The sequence below is a fragment of the Labeo rohita genome, chromosome 11 (genome assembly GCF_022985175.1).
Source record: "Labeo rohita strain BAU-BD-2019 chromosome 11, IGBB_LRoh.1.0, whole genome shotgun sequence".
Taxonomy (NCBI): Eukaryota; Metazoa; Chordata; class Actinopteri; order Cypriniformes; family Cyprinidae; genus Labeo; species Labeo rohita.
In genome coordinates, this window is record NC_066879.1 from 13,708,622 (window position 1) to 13,724,567 (window position 15,946).

The window sequence follows — 15,946 nt, forward strand, 5'->3', positions numbered from 1 at the left end:
TCTCCTGCGCGCTGCTTATTTAAGTTTAAAGGTGCAAACACATTACGGCTGACAGACTGTGAAGCGTGATTTATATGTCACTCCGTCGGCTCGCCAAAGGCCTGTAATTGTAATTCAGCTCTGAGGAGAGGCCTGTCGACGGAATCGGGGAATTTGGTCTCGTGTTCATTTCCAGAACGTCCCTCGAAGGGCGAAACGGCAGGACGGGAAACTTTCACGTGTTGGACGATTCCAAACCCGAATAGATACGGTGAAATATAGAAGAGCGGCGCTCAAAATTACAATCATTAGATGTGGCGTTTTGAAACGCTGAATTTGCAAAGTCTCTGCTGAGGCTCGAATAACGCTGATCTGGTTCAGACGAACCACAGAACAGACCACCAGTTTGGGGTCGGTAAGACAGATTTCATGTCTCTTCTGCTCACCGAGGCTGTGTTTATTTGCTAAAAATACTGTAAAAAATGTGAAATATTATTGCTATTTAAAAAACTGTTCAACTGTGTGAATCTTTGTTAATATATAATTTATTTCTGTGATCAAAGCTGAATTTTCAGCATCGTTACTCGTCTTCAGTGTCACATGATCCTTCAGAAATCATTCTAATATGCTGATTTGCTGCTCAACAAATTTCAGATTATTTTCAGTGTTGAAAATAGCTGTGCTGCACAATATTTTTGTGGAAACTGTCAAATAGAAATCTTTTATAACATTATAAATGTCTTTACTGTTTTTTCCTAAATAGCAGCGTATACTGCTTTGACTTTGCAAATATAGAAATAAAAATTCGAAATGAAGGAAAAACTTCATTTTAGTTATTTAAAATTATGAGTTGAGCGTAAAGTTAAAAGTTTATAATAATAATAATAATTATTATAATAATAAAATAAATAATAACATTAATAATGAAGTTAGAAATAATTTGCGAATAAAGAAATAAACAGAAAAGAAGAAATAAAAATTATTAAAAGGGAAAATCATTTTGAGTAGTGACAAATTGAAGCTTAAAGAGGAAAAATGAAAACACTTAAAAATCTGAATTTTTATCAGAAAATCACAATCATAAAACATATATTTATTTTTTATTATTTATTATTTTTTATTACTTAATAAAAATATAAAAAATACTAAATAAATACAAAATAATAAATATTACTAAATATTATAATATAGTACTATTTCAATGTAAAAATAAAATAAAATGGGTATATCAACTGTAGTCATCCACTGTCATTTAAATTTGCTGTTAATGGATAAAAATAAGTTAAAAGTTAAAAAATTGCAATAAAAATGAATGTTACACATTTTAGAACTATTTTAAAACTTTTTAAATTTTTATTTTAATTAAAACACTTGAAAATTTGAATTTAGACAAGATTAGATTTTTTTTAAATTGTTAAATTTTAAATTGTAATAGAATTTTTACCAGAAAAAAATTATAATTCTAAAAAAAAATCCATATTTATTATTTTTTTGTATTATTTATTTATTAATTTTTTAATTACTAAATAAAAATGACTAAATATAAACAAAATAATACATTTTACTAAATATTATAATACAGTCATTTTTACTGTAAAAATAAATGGGTAAATCAACTGTAGTCATTTAAAATTATGCGTAGAGTGACAAATTAATTTTGAAAAATAAAAAATATAGTTAATAATAAATAAAAAAATGTATAATAAAGTTAAAAGTCAAAAATAATTTGCAAATGAAGAAATAAAAAACTATTAAAAGGGTAAATCCACTGTAGTCATTTAAATTAGCTGTTAATGCATTAAAATACAATAAGTTAAAAAAAATGCATTAAAATGAATGTTACACATTTTCGAAAAATGTAAAAACGTTTTTATTTTATTTTAATTAAAGCACATGAAAAAATTAATTTAGACAAGACTAGATTTTTTTTTAGAGAACTTGATTTTTCTCTTAAAATTATAAATTGTAATCAGAATTTTTTAGCAGAAAAATCACAATTATAAAAAATATGTATATTTATTCATTTGTATTGTTTTATTATTTATTACTAAATAATAAGTATTACTAAATATTATAATATAGTAATACTTCACTATAAAAATCAAATATTTAGGAAAAATAATAAACTGCTCAAAAGTGTCATGCACGTTGAGAGCTGTGTTGGAGTTCGACTGACCGTCGGCTGGACTCAATCCTCGCGCCGCTGAGATCATGGAGAGCGTCGGGCTGCCGTGCGCCGAGCGAAGGTAATGCTCCACGTGCGGCGAGACGTAGGAGTGCGGCGGGAGGAAGCTGGACTCGCCGGCGGCTCCCGGAGACAGACGGATCAGAGAGATGTCAGAAATCACCGGACTGCCCGCTAAACCTGCAGGACTGGAGACAAAAACACACCTTATGCTTTCAAAGAGATCAGCAACAGCAATTTTAACACATAATCACAACCCAAACAAACTGAAACTGCAATGAAAATAAATGTTACACAAATTTGAATTATTTTATTTTAATTGAAACACTTGAGAAATTTAAGTCAGACCAGGTTTTCCTTCATTTTTACATTTTAAAAATTTAAATTGTAATCACAGTTTGTATCAGAAAAACTGCAAATAGATTTTAATTGCAATTAAAAATTGAATCTGAGAAAAAAAATTGCAATTAGACAAAAAAAAAAATTAGATTCCTAAATATTACAATATATTAATATTTCACAGTAAAATAAAAAAATCAATTGAATAACAAATAATCACATAAAATACCAAGTGAAATTGCAAAGAAAATTAATGTTACACAATTTTGATATATTTTAATAATTAAAATTTTATTTTATTATTTTTTTTATTGAAACACTTGAAAAATTTAATTCAGACCAGATTTTTTAAATTTTAAAAATTTAAATTGTAATCACAGTTTTTATCAGAAAAATGCAGTTAGATTTTAATTGCAATTAAAAAGCCAGAGAACAAAAATTGCAATTAGATAATAATTACTTGATAAAAATAGAACAAATTCAAAATAAAAGCAAAAAATAAAATTCCTAAATATTATAATATATTAATATTTCACAGTAAAACAAAAATAAAAATAAAAAACTAAACAAACTTTTAATTGTAATCACAATTTTTATCAGAAAAATTGCAATTAAAAATTGAGTCTGAAAAAAAAATGCAATTAGATAATAATTAGATAATTATTACTTGATAAAAATAGAAAAAAATTCAAAGTAAGGATCAGGTTTGTTCCTAAAATTAACATTTTAGAAATATTTTAAGTTTTTTTTTTTTTTAATTAAGACACTAGAAAAGTAAATTATTTTTTTAGATGATCAGGTTTTTCTCCTAAAATATACATTTTAATTGCAAATTTCTATTTCATTTTTATTGAAACTCTCAAAAAAATAAATAACTATAAAAAACTATATATAAAAAAAGTTTTTAGATGATCAGATTTTTCTCTTAAAATTAGCATTATATGAAATATTTTAATTTCACATTTTTATTTTATTTTAATTGAAACACTTGAAAACTTTAATTAAAAAAAATGTAATATGCTTTAAACCCTGAAAATTGAAACATTTGGACCAGATTTTTCTTAATTTTTAAAAGTCAAAAAACATAAAAACAGTAAAACATTTTAATTTTTTAAATCAATTTAAATTTCAATTGCAATTAAAAATTGAGCATGAAAAAAATGCAATTAGATAATAATTACTTGATAAAAATACAACATTTCAAAATAAAAGCAAGAAATAAAATTCCTAAATATTATTATATAATAATATTTCACAGTAAAATACAAAAATATATATAAAATTAAATCAAATGAATATTTAAGAAAACTAATACTAACACTACTAATAATTTTAATTTATAATATAACTATAAAATTACGACAGATATATATGGTTGTTTAAATTTCTTCATTTTTAAAAGTTAAACTTCATAAGGCTTCTAAAGCTTTTCAAATCTCAATTCCAGTTTTATTTGAGCTCTAAAGTTGGAGACGCGTGAAGCTCTGAGATCATTTCTATGTGTTTTCATGAACCGTATTCACTCAGCAGATCTTTCAGTGGGTTTGTTTGTCTCTGTCACACATCAGTCTGAAAACACTTCACACACGCTGATCACATTATTCAGTGTTTGACACAGTTTGCCATAACTAATATTCCTGAGGTTTGGCGCTGGACTCGTCTGAGGTGTGATGGGAAAAACGCCAAACTCTCTAACGCAATCCAGACGCTCGCAATCCACGGACGCCCTTTCATTTCATTTCGCTTCTCTTCCATCCCTCCTTCAAGAGCTGGAGTTCAGGATCATTTTTCTTGTTTTATTCGTCAGACGCTCTGCGCTTTAAGCTCTTGATGATTTCTGATGATTCCCAGACGGGACAATAAAGCGGTGGGACAAACGTTCTGTTGAAATGTCACGCTCAATTTCAACCACATGCCACATGTTTGAGGATGATGATGATGACATTAAAAAACATTACTTTAAAAAAAAAAAAATAATAAATATATATATATATATATATGGCAAGAAAGGCTATTCTACGAATGATTTTCTATATTTATAATATTTTTTTCAAATTAAATTGTTAGAAATAAATGTAATATAATAAAAGTTGTGTACTATAATAAAAAAATTCCAAGAAAACAAACAAGCATATTTCGTTTTATGCTCTTAAAGTATTTTTATTGTAAAAAGTAATAAATTATATAATAAAATATACTCTAAAAATATAATTTAAAACGTTTATTATAATGAAAATGTTCCACAAAAACAAGCAAATATAAGCATATTTTTATGCTCTTGAAGTATTATTTTTAATGTAAAAAATTCTATTATATAATAAAATTTAACTTATACTTAAAAAGGTTTATTAAACCTAAATAAAAACTCCAAAAAAAACTGCATATTTTGTTTCATGCTCTTACAACATTTTTAAATAGTAAAAATTAAATAAAAGATGTAATTAACAACTTACAAAACAAAAAAAAAATATTTTGTTTTAAGTTTGAAATAATTTTAGTAGTAAATGAATAAAAATATAATACTTTTACAATGTAAATTGCAAAAAAAAAAGTATTATAAAAATTAATGTAACACATTTTGGAAATATTTTAATAGCTATTTTCATTTTATTTTGATTCAAACATTTGAAATATTTACGTTGGACAAGTTTAGATTTTTTTTTCTTTTTTAGTTTTTTCCCCCTATTTTAGAAATATTTTAATAGCTATTTTTTTTTACTGAAACACTTAAAAATTAATTTTTTTAGATCCGATTTTTTTCCTAAAATGTACATTTTATGAGACATTATAATTTTTACATTTTTATTTTATTTAAATTAAAACACCTACAAATTAACTTAAAAATTGAATATGCTTGAAACATTGAAAATTTGGGGGAAAAAAGTTTTTAGATGATCAGATTTTTCTCCTAAAATGTACATTTTATGAAATATTTTAATTTAAATTGTAATTTAATTTTTTTTATTTAATTTTATTTTAATTAAAACACCTAAAAAATTTAATATGCTTGAAACATTAAAAATTTGGGGGGGAAAAAGTTTTTAGATGATCAGATTTTTCTCACAAAATGTACATTTTATGAAATATTTTAATTGCAATGTTTTATTTTATTTTAATTGAAACACTTGAAAAAATAAATAAAAATTGAATATATTTAAAACCTTAAAAATTTGAAAAATTTAATTTGGTTTTTAGATGATCAGATTTTTTTCCCTAAAATGTATATTTTATGAAATATTTTAATTTCAAATTTGTATTTAATTTTAATTGAATCACTTGAAAAATTCAAAATAAAAATTCTGAATATGCTTGAAAGCTTGAATATTAATAATAATAATAATAATAAAATATTATTATTATATATACGTCTGTTTTTAAATGATCACAAAAACTGCATTTGGTTTATAAAGGATGAGATTTTTCTCCTAAAGTTCCTTAGAACAAATCAACAAACCCAAATTAATCAAATTAATGACAAAATCTGGTGTCTAGTTCAAAACGGCAGTTTCATGCATTTTTTCTTATCTAAGATAATTAAACTTTATTAAATGGCTCCGCAGGCAGTATCTGATTAATGCCATGAAATTCAAAACAACAGCTAAACATGAGAAACAAATAAAACAACATAATAGAAAATCTCAACATAAAGCTGAAAAACAGACAAGAGTGAGCATGTATGTATATGAGACACATGCATACTTAATAGTGGCCCGTCTCTCATGCACTGCATGTAAAACACGTGCGTTTGAAACAAAAGACACAGAACTCGGGCGGCGCTTAAATAAGTAATGTAATATTCAGATTTAACGCTTTGCCTGTGGAGGGATTCTCATTTTCAGAGCAAGAACAACAAAGACGGGCGCCGAAACCTCGCCCGCTCTGCACCGGGGGATCGCGGGACCTCGCGAGCCGCCTCTTTCACACCTCGACCCTCCTACAGAGAGACGGGGCTTAAGGCTCCCAGAATGCAGCGGGGCTGATGGACGGTCGGAGCCAGAATCCAGGAAATCTCGGTGTCCTGAGGCTCCGAACGCAGCCGGATCCGACGGGCCACTCAGAGCGCCTCAACACGCCTCAAATCACTCACTCAACCTCAAATACAGAGATACACTTCACTATACAGGGAATGAGCTCAGTCACTCATGTAAATAACTGTGAAAGGAGCAAATAGAGCTTGCATAAAAATTTATATATATATATATATTATACAGTTTATTATACATTTTTAGAATAATAAGAAATATATAATGAAAAATATAAACGTTTTAATATTATTTTAATATAATTTAAATTGTATTTATTTATTTATTTAACTTATGTATTTACATTGTTTTCTTTTTGCATTTAATAAATAATTTTTAATAAATAATTTCTAGTTTTATACACACATTTTTGTGTATACTTTATGATAATAAGCTATTTAATTATCTTAATTTATAAAAAAAAAATGTAACTGAATTTTTTAAGACTTAATTATTCTGAACAATTATAATATATATATATATATATATATATATATATATACATAGTGTTTTTAAATATTACTTTTAATTAATATATTTACAATTTTGTCATTTAAATGGTATTATATAATTTATTATCTTTTTTTAATAATAATTCTCACCATATAAATATATATAACATTTTTATTTTTTTTATATTTAATTTTTAAAATAGAGAATACAAATTTTTAAACATTAATGTTTTAATTGCTTAAATATTGTTCTAAATGTAATGTTTTTAAATCATTTCATTTTACGTTATTTTTAATTAATCACAATTTTTTTTTTAAATATTACTATAATATATTTTAAATGTTAGCATTTTAATTTATATATATATATATATATATATAATTTTCTGCTTTGAAATACTGTTTAAATAGTTTTAAATGTAATGCTTTGAAATTATTTTTAATTAATCACATTATTTTAAAAAAATATTACTATAATACATTTTAAATGTTATTTTAATTTATGAAATTATTCGCTATATATTTAATTTTCTATTTTGAAATACTGTTTTTTTGTTTAAATAGTTTTAATGTAATGTTTTGAAATTATTTAAAAATGATTTAGTTTTTTAAATTAATAAAAATATACAATTGATAAATTGCAATAAAAATTGTGTTACTCATTTTAGAAATATTTTATGTCTTATATTTTTATTTTATTTTAATTGAAACGATTTCAGACAACACTAAATAAAATGTGCACTAAATGAGCAACAGGGAGCGATTCTGGACGCAGCGCTGGAGCTCCATCCTAATATTCAGGAGTGACGCATTCACTTTTTTGGCCGTGATTTGATTAGCACCTTTGGATAAAGACTTTAGCAAATACCTGTTATCTTCCCGTCATAACAGCAAGAAGGCACAATCACGGCACATAAATACACTTATTTCCTCTATTAATCTGCCACAATATTGTCCTGAGTAATAAAACCCTCGCATGAGTCCAGCGTTTGTGCGCTTGATTTGACCGCTGTCTATTGTCGATCGGCGCGAGCGTGTTTGACTCCCGTCACGAGGCCATTGTTTGTGCGGAGCGGCAGATGGGCAGAGCACCTGTTTCCAGAGCGCGCCAGGCTGTCAGGTGCCCACGTGTTGGCATTATCCGAGCGCTTTAGGTGATGGAGAGGCGCGCGCGTTCGCTTTAACGCCCATTCACACGCGCCGCGGGAGTCCAGAGCAGATTCACTCGCTAACATCGCAAATATTCAACGCTTTTCAATGATTCTCCTCAGAAAAAGAGCACAGAAATCTCACATTTCCTCAAGAGATCTGGGCAATGTCTCAGAATGTGCTCCAAGACACCAAAGTCAAGTGATGAAATGATCTGAGCTGCTTCACTTTTATTTTGTAGCTAAAAATGACTCATTTCTGTTCTGCTCCTCATATACTACTATTAAAACTACTACTACAAGTACATTAAAAAAACAACAAAACATGTAATATTACATTTTTACAATTTTTTTCTTTCTTTAAGTTTTTATTACATAAACACAACATTTCATTCAAAAATGTTGTAAAAATGTATTATTTTTATTATTATATTGTATGTATGATAATAATAATATATATCAATAATGTATTAAATTATTATTAAATTAAAAAAATAAATAAATAAACACTATATATAGATATAACATATTCATATATATGTTTGCAGCGTGAAACATATGATATAAAATATGGTAAAATAATACAAATAATATACAAAAACTATTTAACATAATTTAATTAATTATTATTTAATTAAATTAATTAATTAATTTAAACAATAAAAGGTGTGTAGAGATGAGAAAATCAGTGTAAATGTAAAATGTAAATATATAATATGTCTACATTTTAGTATATGTAAGAATAGAAAAAACATTTATTTATAACATTTATAATAATTAATTATGACATTTAACAACTGAATATTAATTAAATTTAAATATATTTAAATTATAAAAATTCTAAATTAACATTATATTTAAATTTAATTAAATTATATTTAAAATATTATGATATTAATATTAAAAAGATAACCTTATGTTATATAAAATTGTACATATAAAATATATAAAATGTATAAATATATATCTATATATATAGTTATAAGCATAAATTTATACACTACCAGTTTTCTACAAGTTTATGAACAGTAAGATTTTTTTTTATATTTTTAAAGAAGTCTCTTCTGCTCACCAAGCCTGCATTTATTTGATCCAAAGTACAGCAAAAACAGTAAAATCTTGAAATATTTTTACTATTTAAAACAACTGTTTTCAATTTTAATCTATTTTAAAATGTAATTTATTCCTGTGATTTTAAAGCTGAATTTTTAGCATCATTACTCGCCACTTGATCACATTATTATTACTATTATTATAATTATTACGTTGAAAACAGCTGAGTAGAATTTTTTCAGGTTCCTTTGGTAAATATAAAGTTCAGAAGAACAGCTTTAATCTCAAATAGAAATCTTTTGTAACATTATAAATGTCTTTATCATCACTTTTGATCAATTTAAAGCATTCTTGCTAAAAAAAAGTATCAATTTCTATAACTCTTTGGATCTCTGGATTTTTCTATTCATCAAAGAATCCAGAAAAAAAGTACTCAACTGTTTTAGATAGTGATAATAATAATAATGAGCAGCAAATCAGAATATTAGAATGATTTCTGAAGGATCATGTGATACTGAAGATGAGTAATGATGCTGAAAATTCAGCTGCGCATCACAGAAATAAATTACATTTTAACAGGTATTCACATAGAAAACAGTTATTTTAAATAGTAAAAATATTCCACAATATTACTGCTTTTGCTGTATTTGGGATCAAATAAATGCAGGCTTGGTGAGCAGAAAAGTCTTCTTTTAAAAAAACTTACTGTCCAAAAACTGTTGACTGGTAGTGTATAAATATAGCATCAATATATATAAAGTGTGTCTAAATTTCAGTGTATATGCCCACAGGTTTGTACAGTATATGTAACCAAAATCTACTGCACACTGACGTACTAGTGGCTGTGTGTTTGTGTGTTTGTGTGTGTGTGTGTGTGCGGTGCCAGTGATGAATTGCTGTATGACAGGAACTCGTCTCTACCTGGGGGCTGATACTCTGATTTAGATAAATCACATTTCTGCCAGAAAGCCACAGCACACACACACACACACACACACACACACAGTCCCCAAACTCTCACGGAACAAACAATACTTCCATACTTCCTCACATACAAACACAAGCACAGGACAGCGACCTACATACTAACACTGCTCCAGATGAATGATGCTTCACATCACACCTCAACACACAAAACCTCATCAACCACCATTTGTGATTTACACAGACAAGAAAATCAAACTTTAAAGCTGTAGAATATACAGGTAAACTCAAGAAAGTCAAGGATATCATATTTGCAACTACATGTCTTAAAACTTTAAATCTTGTTTAAAGGATCAGTCTCTCTCGCTCTCTATTAATTCTGATGCCATCAATGCAATTATAGTATATATTATATTATTAATATGATTTATAGTCCAACTTTAAGATTACACATTTTTGAGATGATAGATATGTGATATGTTTCATTACATTTACCTTATTATTAATATATAAATTATAGTCTAACTTTAAGTCTACAAGCTTTCAGTCAATAACAAAAAAAATCCAACAATATCCACAAAAATATTAGTTATTATTATTATTATATAATTAAATTATTAATATATAAATTATAGTCTGACTTTAAGTCTACAAGTTTTCAGTAAATTACAAAAAAATCTTACAATTTCCAAAAAATATATTATTATTATTGTTATTACCATATTATTCATACAAATATTATAGTCCGTTACATCTACAAGCTTTCAGTCAGTTCAGTCATATTCTGAAATATTATTATATTATTATTATTATTATTATATCATTTACCATATTATTTATATATCAATTATAGTCTAACTTTAAGTCTACAAGCTTTCAGTCAACAAAAAAATCCAACAATATCCACAAAAAATATAACTATTATTATTGTTATATCATTAAATTATTAATATATAAATTATAGTCTGACTTTAGGTCTACAAGCTTTCAGTCAATTACAAAAAAATATTATTACTGTTATTCTTGTTATTATTATTATAAAAATCCAACAATATTCTAATATATATATATATATATATATATATAATTTTTTTTTTACCATATCATTCATATGTAAATTATAGTCCAAATTTAAGTGTACAAGATTTCAGTCAATAACAAAAAAATCTAACAACATCCACAAAAAATATTTATTATTATTATTATTATTATTATTATATTATTACATTATTAATAAATAAACTATAGTCCAACTTTAAGTCTACAAGATTTCAGTCAGTTACAAAAACTTTAAAAATATTCTAAAAAATATATTATTATTATTATTATTTCATTACATTATTAATATATAAATTATAGTCCGACTTTAAGTCTACAAGCTTTCAGTCAATTAAAAAAAAAAAATTATATATATATATATATATATATATATATATAAATTCTAAAAAAAAATATTGTTATTATTATTATACGGTAAATGTAATATGTAATATGGTAAACATATCACATAGCTTTCAGTCGATTACCACAAAAAATAGCTTCAATTTTTCCCTCGATTTGTAAAAAGAGGCATAAACTCAAAAATGTCATTTTCAATAGCAGTTTTCACAGTGCTGCTAACTTTCCAGCTAAACTTCCATAGTAAGTACTTAACTGTAACTATGTTTCTTGTTCATTTTTACAAACTTTAAGACAGTTGGACTAAACCACAGACGTGAGAAACTCCCTCAAACCACTTTTCCCCGCAGCACCGGAGCAGTGGAAGTGTCCTGTCATCTCGCCGGAAGCTTTCTGACACTCTCTTGGACGAGAAACGACGCTGACAAGTGGGAGGTTCGTTCGGCGGAGTCACCGGCGCTCCCTTCCCTCCGCCTGGGAGAATTCCCACGGCGCTCCTGTCGGAGCTCCGGTTGTCATTTCAGCCAGCTCCGGAACAAAAAAGCTACCTTTTCTCCCCCTCGCTTTGTCAAACGGAGTAAAAAAAATGAAGAAGGAAAGCGAGATATCCATAGGGGAAGCTTCCTACGGCCGCTCGGCTGACAGCTCTGACAAAATAACCAGCGCCCTCATTATTTTATATGCAAACAATGATAAAACGAACTGTATGGAGATGTCATGTTAGACAATCAGCTCGGAGACCCTTGACATGCCGCCCGGCGACTGTAACAAAGTGTCCCGGCTTGCCACGGGCGACACCGCGCTTAATTTGCTGCACAATGTCCCTGTAATTAGATGAATTTGGCTCAGGCAGAGGAAAAGACAGCCAGATCAAGGTCTTGATGAATTAGGGGTCCACTGTCAAGATCAAATCACATTAATCAAGGCGAGCGAGTGTTGAGACAGCTAGTCCCCCCCCAACGCGGCTCTACGCGTGATGAATAGGCTAGCTGCTAGCGGGCCGACCGAATGTATCACCATCAAAATCTGTGAATTTAAATGTAACAACGCTACTTCGAGAATTCTATCGATTTATTCTGCTCTTTTAAGATAAACCTTCCTTCGAGCCTCCAGACCCCGTTTCAAAAAAGACGAGGAGGGAAAAAAAGCTCCGTGCTGCTGTATTTAAGGAAAAACAACAAAGTGTAACTTCAAAAACTAGCGCGGCCCACTTTATGTTCTGTTTCTACAATACCGCCGCCGATCCGCTGGAAAATGCACGTGGGACGCGGGAAGCTCTGAAGGTCTGGAGGTTAACCTACATTACTGCCGCCGCCCGACGCACCTGAACCGGAGGATGCTGGGAGAACCGCAGAGCCTCGGGCTGGACGGCTAAGGAAGATCTTTGTTTGGGGAGACACGACTAAACCCTTAGGAAAGAGAAAAATCTTTCAAATCTCTCAACCGGTTCTCCTAAACAGCAATGAGACCAAATGCTGACTCCTCTGGAGTTTCAGAAGAGATCTCGACAAATGTGCTCGGCTTTTTCCGTCGAAGTCTGCACTCAAAATGAACTCAATTATTTCTCATCAGATTCTCAAATGTGCTCAGCATTTTCTATCAAAGTGTGGTTATAAGTCAGAGAACTCAACACAAACTCAAAAACTGGAGACAAAACTGAAACAAACAACTAAATGAAAACATCCTGATTCGCCCCTAATTATGAGCTCAGTGATTTCTCATCATGTTCTCATCCAGATCAAATGATCTGAGCTGGTATGCACATGCAATTTTTTTAGGTTTGTGCATGTCATTTACACCAAGGGTTGTCTCAGAGACAACAATCAGCTGAAAACTCAATAAGGTGTGTCATTTCTCATATTTCTCCTTGTAATCTCACATGCGTCTCAGATGAGTTTCAGACGAGATCTCTGCAATATGCTCAGCTTTTTCTACCAAAATTTGCAGTGGAATCTTTTTTCTACCAAAGTCTACAATCAAAAGTCATGAATCTCAAAATGAACTCAGTTATTTCTCATCAGATTCTCAAATGTGCTCAGCATTTTCTATCAAAGTGTGGTTATAAGTCAGAGACCTCAACATGAACTCAATCATTTCAGAACCTGGAGACAAAACTGTCTGGAAAACATCCTGATTTGCCCCTGAGATCTCATTATTTCCTCAATTATTTCTCATCAAGATCAAATTATCTGAGCTGCTATCCATGTGCTAATTTTATAGGTTTGTGCAAGTAATTTACATCAAGGGTTGTCTCAGAGACAAAAATGAGCATTTCATATGTTGCTCCTTAAAATCTCACGTGTCTCTTCTAGAGTTTCGGAAGAGATCTCAGCAATGTGCTCAGCTTTTTTAAACAACGTTTGCAATCAAAAGTCAGAGATCTCAATATGAACTCAATTATTTCTCATCAAATTCTCCCAAGATTAAATTTTTGAATTACTGGAACCGCCATCCACATGCACGGTTGTCTCATTAAAGACTTTCAGGAGAAACACTGAGACAAAATTGATACTTAAAGCCAACTTCTTAATAAAGTGTTGTGATCTCATTATGAGCTCAGTGATTTCTCATCAAGATCAAATGAGCTGAGCTGCTCTGCACATGTTAATTTTACAAGTTTGTGCATGTAATATACATCAAGGGTTGTCTCAGAGACAAAAACGAGCTGAAAACTCAATGACGTGTCCCATTGAGTCCCATTGACTCAATGACTCAATTTCTCATGTTTCTCCTAGTAATTTCACATGCGTCTCAGAAGAGATCAAAAGAGTTTCAGACGAGAACTCCGCAATATGAAAACAAATGAACTTAATTATTTCTCATCACATTCTCAAACGTGCTCAGCGTTTTCTACCAAAGTCTGCAATCAAAAGTCAGAAATCTCAAAATGAACTCAATTATTTCTCATCACATTCTCAAACGTGCTCAGTGTTTTCTACCAAAGACTGGTTATAAGTCAGAGAACTCAACATGACCTCAATCATTTCAAATACTGGAGACAAAATTCACTGAAACAACACCAAAAAAGTAATGATTCTCTTTTAAGAGATCTCATTATGAGCTCATTTGTTTCTCATCATGTCCTCATCAAGATCAAATGATCTAAGCTGGTATGCACATGCTATTTGTTTTAGGTTTGTGCATGTAATTTACATCAAGGGTTGACTCAGAGACAAAAAATGAGCTGAAAACTAGTTCTCATGTTTCTCCTTGTAATCTCAAATGTGTCTCTTCTGGAGTTTCAGAAAAGATCTCAACAACATGTTCAGCTTTTTCCACGTCTACAATCAAAAGTTAGAGATCTCAATACGAACTCAATTATTTCTCAAATGATCTAAACTGCTATCCACATGAACATGTGTCTCATTTCAGGAGAAACATTTGAGACAAAACTGATACTTAAATCTCAATGAAGTGTTCTGATTCTCACACGTTTCTGAAGTTTCAGAAGAAATCTCAACAATGTGCTCAGCTTTTTCAAGACAGCAAAGTCTGCAATAAAAAGATCTCAATATGAGCTCAAACACTTCTTAAATGTGCCCAGCGATTTCTACCAAAGTCTGGTTATAAGTCAGGGATCTCAGCATGAACTCGATCATTTCAAACACTGTAGACAAAAAATTACACTTAAAAGAAACAAAACTGAAAACTCCCTGATTCTCCTCTAAGAGATCTCATTATGAACTCAGTCGTTTCTCACCATGTTCTCTTCAAGATCAAATAATCTTATAGGACTGTGCATGTAATTTACATCAAGGGTTGTCTCAGAGACAAAAATGAGCTGAAAATTCAATGAAGTGTCCTCATGTTTCTCCTTGTAATCTCAGAAGAGTTTCAGAAGAGATCTCAGCAATGTCATTTCTCATTTCAGGAGAAACATGGAGACAAAATTGATACCTAAAAATGAAATCTCAGCTGAAAACTTTTGTAGGTTTATACACATAATGATGTAAACGGTTGTCTGAATAAGGAATTTAAAGAGAAACATCTGAGACAAAGATGAAAACTTTCAGAAAGATCAATCCGTGAGCAATAAAATATAATCATTGCATACTGCTTTCCTTAAAGATAACTTTCTGAAGTACTGAAAGCTTAGGAACTAAGCAAGCTGCCCTGGAAAGAGTATCTGCTTAATGCCTTTCAGGTAAAATGTTAAACGAAAGAATTAAATGAGACAAAGATGAGAGAAGAAAAGTTTATATTCCCCTCTCCAGATGTTTGATCTACTGAACTACACTAATCTCTTTCCTGGCCTTGAGTTTTACCCGGCCTTGAGTTTTAAGTCTGGCACGGACACAAGGCAAGGGTTTATATGTTTTTTAAACGGTTAAACCGAGAACCGAATGACATAGCCCAGTTTTCTCTCCGAATCTGATCGTCCATTTCAGTCGTATGCTTTTTCGGGATCACCTGATTACCCCTGCATTTGAATGTTGCATGTCTGCG

The 15,946-nt window shown here is 29.4% G+C and overlaps 1 protein-coding gene across 1 annotated transcript in view; it reads right to left on the reverse strand.

Annotated features, from left to right (window-relative positions):
• gli2b (GLI family zinc finger 2b) overlaps positions 1 to 15,946 on the reverse strand; it is a 108,757-nt gene that overhangs the window by 30,585 nt on the left and 62,226 nt on the right. Inside the window, exon 4 of the mRNA XM_051123211.1 lies at positions 2,156 to 2,352. Coding sequence (XP_050979168.1) covers positions 2,156 to 2,352 — 197 coding nt within the window. The remainder of the gene's footprint in view (positions 1 to 2,155; positions 2,353 to 15,946) is intronic.